Source organism: Apteryx mantelli, chromosome 2 (genome assembly GCF_036417845.1).
Source record: "Apteryx mantelli isolate bAptMan1 chromosome 2, bAptMan1.hap1, whole genome shotgun sequence".
NCBI lineage: Eukaryota > Metazoa > Chordata > Aves > Apterygiformes > Apterygidae > Apteryx > Apteryx mantelli.
Window position 1 is genome coordinate 42,978,775 of NC_089979.1, and position 13,203 is coordinate 42,991,977.

General features: G+C 34.8%; 1 protein-coding gene across 3 annotated transcripts in view; it reads right to left on the reverse strand.

Annotated features, from left to right (window-relative positions):
* STAU2 (staufen double-stranded RNA binding protein 2) overlaps positions 1–13,203 on the reverse strand; it is a 182,797-nt gene that overhangs the window by 153,399 nt on the left and 16,195 nt on the right. For all 3 annotated transcript variants that reach the window (XM_067290559.1, XM_067290558.1, XM_013942834.2), the window contains exons 2-5: positions 9,237–9,444; positions 8,018–8,148; positions 3,458–3,617; positions 1,068–1,203 (exon numbers count right to left, since the gene is read on the reverse strand). In XM_067290559.1, coding sequence (XP_067146660.1) covers positions 1,068–1,203; positions 3,458–3,617; positions 8,018–8,148; positions 9,237–9,435 — 626 coding nt within the window. In that variant the 5' untranslated portion in view covers positions 9,436–9,444. The remainder of the gene's footprint in view (positions 1–1,067; positions 1,204–3,457; positions 3,618–8,017; positions 8,149–9,236; positions 9,445–13,203) is intronic.

The window sequence follows — 13,203 nt, forward strand, 5'->3', positions numbered from 1 at the left end:
AACATTTTTTGGAAATTCTTGACCAGTTTTTATCTTTTTTCTTATTTTACAGAATATACTTTGGACCACTTTTGAGTTTTAGCCCGCATTCAAAAGAGCTCATCTAATATAGTTCCTCTGAGGAGAATAAGGAAAAATTGGGAGGGGAGGGGGGAATCTGTTCTAGAGAAAGAACCCTTTGGGTTTACAAATAATACATGTATTACCTTAAGCTTCTCTTAGATTGTTACATTAGATACAACTTACATTTAGATTCAGAATGAACTAGAACAGCTTTTCTATCTATACTAAAATTGTACAAATACCAAACACAAAGATGTTTCAAAAACTTGAAACGTACTGAAGAACAACATATTTGGTTTGTCAGTTAACAAAACTGCTCCTCTCACTTAACGTTTTCAACTTTTTTTAAGGTTTTGACAACTTGATTATAAAAGCAAAATTACGAATACTATCTTCTGAAAGATTACTCCAAGTAATTACAGTAATTACAACATCAATGGATGGCTCTGAATATAGGTTTTAAAACTGTGAAATAAAGGATCTTTGTAAATCAAACATTGAGGCGTTACGGAACTGAGATATTTGAATTTGGTAAAGTTTTTATCACTTAACAATGATAAAAACTGGAAACTTGAGAATGGTTTCAAGACTGTTTTCAAAATGCAGCCCCCCTAATTTTATATCCATCTTCCAAGAAAAGAGCACTTCATTTTTAATGCTACAGATTCTAATCATATGACATAAAATATCAGCAAAGAAAAGCAAAACCTTTGTCTGAAGTTAATAGTCTGCCTCCTTGCTGTCATGACTGGAGACTGTAACTCCAGCTTGCACATTAAGAACTAAATAAAAACAAGCTTTACACCTCTTTATTCCTGTTGACATGCTTATGGCATCTGCCTTCTTTAAGGAGCAGATTATGTGTGTTTCTAAATTAGGCTGCTCAGACTCTCCTTATTAAAAAAGTTTATTTTACACTGAAATAATCTATGAAGTTCATAAAGACTTAATATACATTAATAAGCAAAGGAGAGAGAACAGCAAATAATAGAAAAAGTACAAACCTCTGATTGTACATGCCCCGAAAATTATAATTTGCTCTATAATTAGGTATTGGCTTTGGATCTAATGGCCTGTAGATGGCAGGCTCTCCTCTTTTCATAGCCAGACCATTCAGCTCCACTGTTGGAGTTATACTGCCTGGAAAAAAATAAGAATACATGTACGGCACTTAAAACACAAATCCAGAAAAACACACATACAGTATTGCTAAAGAAGAGAGAGCTGTAATACACCTGCATGATTTTCTTGCTATTTAACTACTATGCTGTCTCTGTTTTCCTATAAGATGAGAATATAGATGCCAACTTAATCACAAGTAATGAAAAAGAACATTTAAATAGTCATCTTAGTGTATTCTCTTTGCAATTTCAGTAGATTAACGTTCATAGATGAATAAGTCAATGCTATAACCGAACTGGTTATTCATCTTTCCAGAGTGCCTGTAATATACGGTGATACTTTCTGAAACTAAAGTTTAAAAGTGTAATGTTTCTTCTCACTGAATATCATTAAATAAAAACACAAATAAAGCAAAGATGTATTGAAACAAGACTTGAAAATTTAAGACTATGACTAAAAACTAATGAACTGGAATGATCTAATAAACTAGAAGTGTAACTACTGGAAATCAGTGCAACTACAGCCATCTACTGGTGACAGAATACAAAAAAGAAAAAACAACCACACTTTTGCCCACTGACATAGTCTCCAAAATGCCAATATGAAGCTACATTATAGCTTCATCTAAATACTTTATTTAAAAAGGAAACCCATTTGAAAGATTTAAATTATTTTAATATACCACATTTATATTTATTCATGAAAAAAATTGTTCAGCTATGGCATTCCCCCTTCTGCTGTTGTAAGAGAACCCCTAAAGGAGCTAAATGCATAAATGCATTCCAGTAAAAAGTAGTTAATATATTCTCAAACTATTTCATAATGTTCAAAGGAATCTAGCCTTAAAACGGCTATGATGAATGTGGCAGTCTGCCGCTGAGCCTTCATATGCCAAATGATGAAAGTTTTTATACTTAGGTGAAAATATCCACCAACTACAACTTTGATATTTTCCCGAGCAAGAAATGACTATGAATTCAACTATATAATAAAAATGAAAATGCCATTTGATGACAAGATACTTGAACATGCACAATAAACCTATCTTAAAGCAAATTACAGTGTTTTGTGATACATTTTTTTAACTGAATACTTTTAAAGGCTATTTCTTTTATCAGCTTTTCCCTTTAAAAGTATGACAAAAGCAAAAAAAAAATCTAGAAGCTCAGGGATATGCTGCAATGCCAAGAATCAAATGTAGGATTCTTCTATAGAGATCTGACCCTGCTGCCTTCTGACAGCAGAAGTCACACTGACTACAAAAGGAAACAGGGTAAAAGCAGAGTCCTGTGGCTGGAGAAGCAATGTACTGATCCCCAAAGCAGCAAGAGAATGCTATAATATTACTCTCAAGCAACTCTTAATGGCCGATGCTCAGGATAATACTGATATGCTCTAGAGGAAAGTTTGCCCAGCTCTTTGCCAACATGGAGAAGTTTAACTGCAAATTGAATCCTCTTTAAGAAAGCGGCTGAAAGAAACTTTAAAGAAGGAGGGGAGAGGGGAAAAAGGGGAAAAAAGGAAGATGAAAAAAGGGAAAATGGAAAGGATGAAATTTTTTCTCATCAGCTTGCTTTTATATTTGTGTGAAATATAATTAGGAATAAAAACATTTCTTTATCTCATCAAACAAGACAGAAAAATCACTGAGCACATGACTGAGATGTATACCTCAAAAGGCGTCGCATGCATAGAAGACAACTCACCGGTAACATCTCAAACGGAAGGACGTCAGACTCCAACGGGTTCTTCCAATTGTTCAAACAATAAAGATTCCAAAGCTGTTTGCTAGCTTATTTTAAGTTGCTAGGAAGTAAAATCCATTAGGCAGGGAATAATCTGTCAAAGTTCCCATGCCAAATCCTTTTCTTTATACCACAGATGTAATTTCACAGGAGTGGACTGGGTAAAATTTGTCCCTTTCACTGTAAAATCAGCTAAAATAACTTTGAAAAATTCAGTATTTTACTATGGCTAGTTCAATCAAGTTTTGTCTGGCTGTCTACTGTCAGTCACATATAATCACTTTGTATATAGCCAAGTCTTATGTAAATAATCATATTCACTTATGGTTCAACTGTTTTAGGTATGTTGTATTAAAAATTCTACTGTGCAAACTCACTGTAGGTTCTTAATTATACTATCACACCTGTAAGACAGCTGCATTGATTCTCATCTGCCAAATCTACCTATATCTAGTTAAAATTATCTGTTAGTGGACTAACATTCCAACACTGCAACAAGATTTATCATGCACAGGAAAATGCCATACCTGGATTATTATTAACATTATTTTTGGGTGGTCTAGGAGTTGGTTTGGGAAGGGTAGTTTCATTCAATGCTTTGCTAGCAGCAGCATGTTGGGCCTTTTTAATACTGCTTCCTTCAGCTTCCCACATCTGCTCTCCAAGAGTCAGCTGCACTGTGAACATCTTCAAAGACAAAGAACAGGTAAACACTGGCAAGATTCTCACTGTGAGTTAGACCAATCTGTGTAAAAACTTACGTGCCTGAAGAGAAACTGTGCTTCCTTTTCATCATACTCAATTCAACTCTCAGATAACACATTTGATTCTTACAGAGAACAGTGAGTCCTTATCAGTGGGCAACATTTGGCCCTTTAAATGACAAAGTAAAATAGCATAATGTTACATCTCCTATCAAAGGAGAGAGTACTATTCAAACCAAGTGCAAACTGGTCCTTTGCTCTCAGAAGACCGTATACATGTCATTTAAGACCACATTTCTTCGCACATTTGAACAAGTTTAGTCATTTTTACCTGTAGAAAACAGGTGCAGCATGCTACAAAAAGAGAAGAATGTAATTTTATAACAAGTCTAAATGGATATAAATGACTGCACACTCTTCAAAACAGTGGGGAACTTGGTCCAAATATTTTTACACAGTAAGAGGACTTCTTCTAGTACAGTCTGATTTCTGAAAATAACATACATTGTTAGGGCACAGTCACAACAACCTATATGAAGTATGAAAGAAAAAAAAGTACTATTCTTTTAAAAAAAACTGTAGTTCTTTAATGTGGACTCTATAGTGAAGACAGGAACTGTAATAATTCAGAAGTCAGAAAACTGACTCTTGATGAAATTGTATACATTTAAAAATCTGTAGTAAAGGATTATTCCAAGCAGTATCTATGCTGCATAAGTTGTGAAGATAAATATTAAAGCATATTTAAGATATTAAATAGAGTATATCTGCTGTATATGTTCATGTTCCGTTTAAATTTGAGCATCTAACAACAACAGTAGAGTAAAAAAGATTAAGAATTCAGTGTCTTTTCCAAGTATCAGTCCCACATATGTAAAACAAGGTTTATTAGTCAGATGCACATGGTAAACTAAGATATACCTACATAAAAAAACAGAAATCTATGTATCAGTGTTAGTAATAGAGAAGGTAAAATTTTCATTTGGACACTTATTTGCTCTATACTTTTTTAAGGGAGTTAAATTTGCTAGATCCAGGATCAGGTGTCTAGAGTTAGGCATGATGGGCAACTTTGAAATCTGCCTGTACATATATTTTTATATAGCATGTATTTGCAAATAAGCATTTGAACACAAATACATATGCATCTCCAAACTCAGTTCTGTAAAAAACTGAATTCTATAAATATATATTTTCACCTTAATTGCAGGCTTGAATTTTGGCCTACTGTATTTTTCAGAATCACAGTGCAAGTCCCAGGATCACAATTCCTGTTGACATTTCATTTTTTCACACTGTCATGACAATTTCCTCATGGACAAGGGGGAAGAGAAAAACAGTCTTTTAATTTTGCATTCTGTCGAACACTACCCTCACCTGAATGCTAAGCTAGGTATTAGCTAAATACCCATAATTATATTATTATCATAAACAAACATCTTTATTCTTAACAGAACTAAAATTTGATTTCTGGATCTGGAGTTTATATTTTTTATATTCTGCAAGAAAATATCAGTGTAGTATTTTTATAAGAGAAATAATCTTGAATTTCAATAAAAACATGATCAGTAATGGCTACTTATCTACCTGTCTGTTTACAACTCTCTTCCTAGTTCTTAGGGTAATCTACAGGAATCCAAGATAATAAAGGGCTTACTCAGTAAATTTCTATATCTTCTCACTTAGCCCATCTGACAAAAACCTGCTTAAAAAAAACAAAACACCACAAACACAATAGTAGGTGGGAATTCAATTAAAGGAATAAAACTGGCTAAAAAAAAAAAAAGTCTGAACTAACCAATGAAATATTCAAGTTCTGGAAGATCCAAGCTGACAATTTTGCTACAGTTTGGTAGGCATTTCTCCCTAATTTTATAAGGAAGTTTTTATTCCTTAAGTCTAACCTAATTACATGATGGCAAGGGACCAGAAATGCAAACGCTATCAGGCTTTGTGCTCTTTCACTCCACTGTCCTCCTAAGGTCAGCCTCCCCTAGCTCTGGCAGTTCTTTCCTCCTCACTTTTTCTGCATGTAGAACTTTCCCTCCTCCTTCCAAGTCTTTTGAAGTGCTAGTCCCTTCACGCTTTTCCTTTTCTTTTGTGTCACTATGTAGTTTCTTTTGCCATTATTTCTTTTAAGTCTGTCTCCTGAGATGCCACTGACATAGAAGCACATAACCAATGACCAAGTTGACTAATACCCTTGAAAATGTAGTTTATGCTAACAAAGGTTTTCTGATTCTTTTTATGATGAAAAATCCATTTAGAGGGCAGACTTTAGAAATCATAGCTACATTGTCAGTAAGTGCCACTTCTCTAACAACTCCACTGTTATCAGCTTCCCATTTGATCATAATTCTCAAAATTTATTTGCCAAAGACACCTAGAAAAAAAGGATATAAAAATTTACTAGCATTTGTAGTCATGACACAGACAGTTGTCTTGTAGCGTGCTTCTCTGAAAATTATGGAAACCACTAGTGGTTGGGAACAAAGTACGCGGAGGTGAAAAGCACTACGGAATGCTCCTTCAGCGGCTAACAGCAACAGCATTACATCCTTTATGTCATGTTTTCTAGGATGGAGACTTTGCTCTGTTTCACACAGTCTATCAAGTATATCATCATGAGACTAGCAACACATACAAAACAGCTAACACTGTCAGAATAACTTCTATATCACCACCTTCCATAGGAGAAAGATATGCAAGTCTGCATAATCCTATTAATATCACTCTTGTTCTTCTTCATCCCCTTCCCTTCTTTTTTTGTTATCCTCATTTGCTGCACAGGTCAAAATTAGACTTAATATTCTTCTGAATAACAATGAGTCTGCAGAGCACATAACATTATTTGGAGCACTATGAACATAATTAAAACAGTAAGAAGAGGTAAACTGAAAAACTGAAAAATGAAGAAACCCCCAGAAAACCTGGATTTCCAAAGTAGAGCTAACAAAGGCTCATTTCAGTTATATATGCATTGTTATTTTTACAGTAATTAGTATCTGAGCTATATTTTAATCCTTAGGCAGTTCGGAGCTCTTATATGCAGAATTTAAAGTATAATACTATTTTAATTAACTCAAATCCCCTTACTGCTGCATCTTTCTACACAACTGAAGCACCTCCAGCTTCACAGTAATGGAACAACAGTTGTATAACAAACGAGTAGCACAACAGTGAAAAATGAAGGAACACGCAACAGATTTAACACGTCATAACCTAAAACCAACCAAGAAGATTATCATGCAGTGCTGAACACTTCCAGGAAGGGGAAGAGTGTTTCAACCTCCACTCCTAGGAGAGAGATGAATAACCTGCTGACTCTCCATGGCCCTGCACATAGTGACATCATTTCCACCAGTATAAAGTATGCATGAAAAAGTCAAATCAGAATCGCAGTATTTTGCATCAGCTCTGCACTAGCTGACAACATAATGTGCAAAAGAGAAACAAGGGCCAATTGCACAGGAAACAGCCTACTAGTAGTCAACACTGTTGCTAATCTGCAGTGTGATCCTACTGTTTTCTTGAATTTTTCCCCTCTTGAAATACTGACTACAAAGAAGTTATTAATTATACTATTTTCTCTCTGGGTGCTTTTCAGGCTTTTTTCCCCTTCCCCAGATTGCTCCTAACTAGGGAGCAAGTTCGAAATGATATCTGAAAATGATTTTCATGAGACTATCCCTCTGTGTCCCCTGTCACCTGAAATCATGCTAATATATACTTATGAAACGAAGTTGGATATCCAAACAGATATGAGAACTGATAAGAATTAATTGTCAGTTCACTAGAAACTTTAATGCTATGATCATTTTAGGAGTTTTAATATCACTGTGAACCTTTGGAAAAAGACTGCATGGATTTTAAGGGAAAGAGCAATAACATAGTTTGTGCCCTGTAACACAAGATCCAAAGATATGACATCGGTAATCAACTCTATGGGCACAAAATCATATCAATAAGTACTTTAAAAATGACACAAACTAGCCCTATAGTATTCTGTACTATCATGAAATAGATTCAGAGGTAATCATCACAGGAAGACTGGGGAGAAGGATTCATGCAGCTTAAAAGCAGACTTCATGATGATTAAGAAAGGGTGGTAATGCTCTGAAAAGACCTTTAGTGAGGTCTTTGCAGGGATCAACAAATATAAACTCAAAGATGGAGGTCAAAGTAAGGTACAAAATGATCTATGGGGCTTCAGCAGAAATACAGAAATACTTTCTGAAAGTGTAATAAAAATAAAACAAAATAAAGAAAAGAAACGCCTTACACTAGAAATGTGATTGTGTTTGACAAGTGCACTTGCCCAGACCATGACATTATCTGTTCAGAATTTAAGGTATGGCTCATAACCTGGAACTGTGACCTTACCTTGGCATGAGCAGGCCCTCTTTCATTCAGAAGCTTATACTGGGGTTGAATTCTATTGAAACGGGCTAACTCATTTACCAGACACATTGGAGTTTTCTCTTTGGGGTTTGCCATGTTATCTTGGAGAGGAGCTGTAAACAAAGAGTCTGTAAAGTTTTTGTGGAGAAATGTATTCTTCACAACTTTGCAAAACTTTGCAAAAGCAGTAGTATGCTTAAAAAAGAAAATACTTTGGCTAAAAAACAACTTTTTGCAAATATGCTAAATATAATGTTTAAATACTATTTACAGATTAACCATTTGAGAATATGCATTTTATCATGACCATTTCAATCACATGCAATAAAAAACAGATTTTCTTTTCAAAATGTCTTCATAAAAGATGATAATGTAGGAGGACACATACATATGCTATATTTTCTACAATATTACTGAAGTTTATTGTCAGTAGTGTACTGGTTACAGGAATTAACTACTCTTTCAGAATGACTTCTAAACATTCTGAAACGGTGGGTAGCATAAGGGTTCCAAGATAAATATAACAGATAAAATTCTGTGGTCCTCATTTGCTTTTCCCTCCTTCTTCTCAATGCTTTAGATTTTCCTCATAATAATTAAGTCACCCTCAGAGTCAAAGAGCAACTTTCCACCCCTTTTAAGGATTTTGCTCTGCTTTTTTTAAACAGATTATTTACTTGATGTTTACAGCCTTAGTATTTTTTTTTATCCTTCTATTACTTATTTCTTTCAACTTATGTGTATTTATTCCTAACACAAACTTTCCTTACTTGCTTAACTTTTTAGGATAACAGTTCTGTATTTTATACCCAGCCGAGCATAGGAACTACAGCATTTATTAGGCTACAAAGGAAACACCAAATACTGCCAAGCAGCCTGAAGACATTCTGTTCTAGGGAAGAGAAATACACTTGGAGACCTTCCTGCACGACTAAAACTTCTCTATAAAAGATACAGTCAGAATTTGACAAAAAAAGGCGTATTCTTTCTGGGCTTTTATAATATTTACCTACACTTCATTGTAAAACTGACCTCAGTTTAAAAAACTTAACTTAGTAAACAGTCTATTCAACCAAAATGTTTTTCTACAGAATTTTCTTTCTTTAGTTTAATCCCCCTTAAGACCTATTTTTTTTAAATTAACAAGTCATCAAAAAAGATCCATTTGAACAACAAAGAAAATATACCTGAACCAACCTACCTGGTGAGTTGCTAGAAGGTGCAGGATCCACAAGGCCAGCAGTAGGGCTGCTACAGCTGGCAGCTGATTCGGAAATGGATCCATTCATTGAGGACTGCAGACCCAGTGTAGCTGTCGTTGTTACTGGTAGGGGTAGCACCATAGGGGACATGGTAGGTCCAGAGAGGTTTGCTGTAGTCTGCATCTTAACTTGTGCCATTGTCTATTACTGCAAAAAAACACAAATAATTATGAGCAGGGCGCCTCTGCATTTTGAATGTCAAGTGAAAGTACTGCTATTAACAACACCTCTTTTTGCTACTGGATCTTTCACACATGGGACACAAAACTATTCATAAATGTCATTCCCCTGCAAACATTAATTCCAGACAAACAGAATTAGGACAGAAAAAGAGCTATATGCCCACAGCCAAAGAACATGACTAAAGCAGAACCCATACTTCCTGATTTTAGGTTCTGTTGCTTAACTATGGGATAATCCTGTCTAAAATACAGCAGGAAGAATGATTATTCTAGAATAAAATTCCATACAATTCTTCTGCAGATAAGATTAGCACTTGTCAGCTTCTACATGAGCAGATGCCTTCACAAAAAATTGCAGTAGCAATCTTTTGCCATAGTTTTTACAGTAAGATGCACACAAAATGCCAAACAAGGCCACTGAAGAAAATCCCTAATTACTCTGCCTGTTTTCAAACTAGAAAAGAGACAAAATAAGAAGTGGAGAAAAAAGAAAAATTTTGAGAAGTTCTGAAAAATTATTGCTGCTTCCAGTTGACAGGCAAAAAAACTTTAATGCTTGTACAATCACTGGAAGGTTATCATAGACTTCCTACTCTAGCCTGTAATCCAGTGCCTGAAGTGTTCACCTGGAATATGCCAGATACAAATCATCTCTCTCCATCTCCCTAGATGGGTTTCTTTATTACCAACACATGTTCTCTGGCTAGGTCTATACTAGTATACAAAACCAGGTCAGGGCACAGCTCCTTCACACTCTTCCACCAAGAGTACACTCCCTGGCATAGTCTTGGCTCCTGCCAAATCCTTGCAGGGAATCCTTGCCGGGATAGTGGAGAGGACAGTGGGCATCCCAGGCAAGTCAGGGGAGGCATGGAGGGAGCCAACCTCAGTCTCAGAGGTGGCGGACAGGGGAAAGCCTTAGGCTTCTTCTTTGGGCATCAAGACCAAACTTTTTTTCCTAGTAATACAGATGTAGACTATGTTTCTTAAGCCTCATACGCATTACATGATTCATGCAAGGTGGATGAAGAGACCAACTCCAGAGCAGCCGGTAGCCCGGTGCCCTGGGACCTTTCCTGGCACAAAGCCCAGTCCCTCTGCCCAAGGCAGAGGAGGACGTGAGACTAGTCCTCCCCCAGCTCCTGGAGCGCCTTAACCACCAAAGCTCTTTGCTGCTTTTGCTGGGGTAATTCTCTCCTCCTGAGGAAAAATCCTATCCAAGACCTGAAAAAGCAATTAAGGTCTTACTGAAACAAATACAACTATATGAAAAATTTTGATTTTTGATTAAATCAGTATTTCTGGCCTCCAAAAAAAATCTGTTAAAAAATATTCCAGTAGCTCTACTCAGATGGACAGTACTGCTGTATTAAAACCTCAAATAAAACCACAGCATACGGTGCAACTACTTTAGCACAGTTCAGCTTGTATAACTAAAATGATGAATCCTATTACTACGAATCTGTGCTTTGAGGAAGAAGTTCAGGTTGGAATGCCATTTTTATTATATAGGAAGGATAAAAGACTCTGACTTAAATCTCTGGAAAGATAAAAGTAAAACAATAAAAATAAACAATGAAGCTGAGATGCAATCATTTGCCCTTTCCATAAAAAAGGTAAGTAAAACGTACCAGTGACAGATTTTAAAAACATGTATGTAGTCAGCTGACATATGTTCAAATATTTTATATATTCAAAATATATACTAAATTGAGACTGTAAAAATACTACTGTTACTTAACAGAAGATATCACACAATATAGCAGTAGTGTTAGAGGGGCCTAACTTAAAGGCTGAGTAAGTGTATGACTACAGACTTCTTTGGTATTCTATGTGTTTAATTTTGAATTTAAATATACAGGCATAAATCAGAATGAATTTGAAAAGTTTCTTAATGGTAAATGTCAAAGCAAATTATGACAGAATCCGTCCATATTTATTAAACATCTTCTTTAAAATGAAACCAACATAAATAATTAAATATTATCCAAATATGTATAGCATTATCATAAAATATTATCAAAATACTTAAAGTTTCAGAAACCCATTAGAGTATTTACAGCATTTTGACTTTTAATGGCAAGTAGAGGAGAGGCCTCATTCACATCATACTGTGGAAGGCACATTCTTGGACCTTGTCAGCTGCAAAATGTCTTTCTGGTTTCTAGCATTTTGAAAGGTTATTTTTCTTTCCAAGAAATTAGAACATGCTAATAACCAAATAAAACCATAAGTTTTGTGAAGTACATTAATAGCTGTTACACCATTGTTGTTCTAAAGGGATAAATTACAGGAATGATCCTTTTTTATTAAGGATAAATAATCAGTTTGATAATAGTGTCAAAGAAGATAAAGACAAGATAAAGTTTAGGAGAAAAAGAAGATATTCTTTGTACTAAGGTGTTGAAATTAAACTATGAAATCAGAATAAAATCATAACATATTAGGAGTTGGGGTTTGTTTCTTTTATTAATTTTGTTGTATTTCTAAAGCTGAAGAAGTCCTACAAGAATGGGTAACTACCTTGTAAATTAGCTGCATAAACAATGATGCCCAGAAGGTAAATATAAGTGTAGGGACTAGCTCTTAAGCACATGAGATGTGCAGGTATTTTGTAATCAATCTTAAAAATATAGTAACACATAGAGAAGAGAAGGAATACAGTTGATACAGTCCTGTAATGAGATTTTCACATTACTAAGGAAATAATCTATCATGTAATTACAAAAAAGGGGAGGAAACCTATATGCTAAATCTTTTCATGCTGTCTTATATGTGTTGAATATATGCCAGTGTCATCATATTTTAGAAATAACAAAACAAGAACATTTTGAGTCCTTCCAGCCACAAGCATAAAATTATTTACTACTCCAAAACAAAATGTAGGGCTCACAGTGAAAGAGATTTTACTAAGCTGTTCAGACATGAATACAGTTAAATAGTCAAAATAATTTTAAATCTTCTATGTGAATACTTTTGTAAAATTTGACATACAGAAAGGATCATTTCTAAGGATATTATGATTGGGTTTAGGAGAGCCTCCACACCTCATTTCAAGTGGCTAACCGAACTCACAGCTATGAAATTGTTATATCACAGTATCTGCTAGAGTTTTTCTTTATGTTAAATGACAGTTACATGGACATTTGTTAGGAATCTTTACGGTTCAGCTGCTGACTACTAGCTTTGTTTCTTTATAAAGTCACCAACTACCACACTGACCCACCAGAGCAATGATATTAGTTTTCAGCAGATATGTGCCTTTAGATTTGAAGTCTATAAACTACAATACTGCAATTTTTAAAAAGTTGTATTTAAAAGCTTATGTTGACTTCTAAAATACAGTAACATTTTTCTTTTTACTCCAACTTGATTAGGTATATTAGAAATCCTACAGCAGGCATTTAAAAGGACTTAAATAGACTCTAATTGCATTATAGTTAATTTCCACATTTGAAAGCACTTTGTATATAGGCAGTTCTACAGGTTTCACTAAACAGTTTGGGTATTAACTTTCTTGTTCATCAACATAAAAGCTGTGATTTTTTTCTCTCACACTAAAAACCAAAAAAGTCCTCACATTTTAGAGTGAAAATATTACTATCAAATATTCAATTCATATTTCCTGTAAGTTGGGAAATATAACATTAGTTTACTTATATTCATAGCTACAAAATATTTTTAACAGATATGAATACACCTGTGTCATGCTAAAAATGCCCCA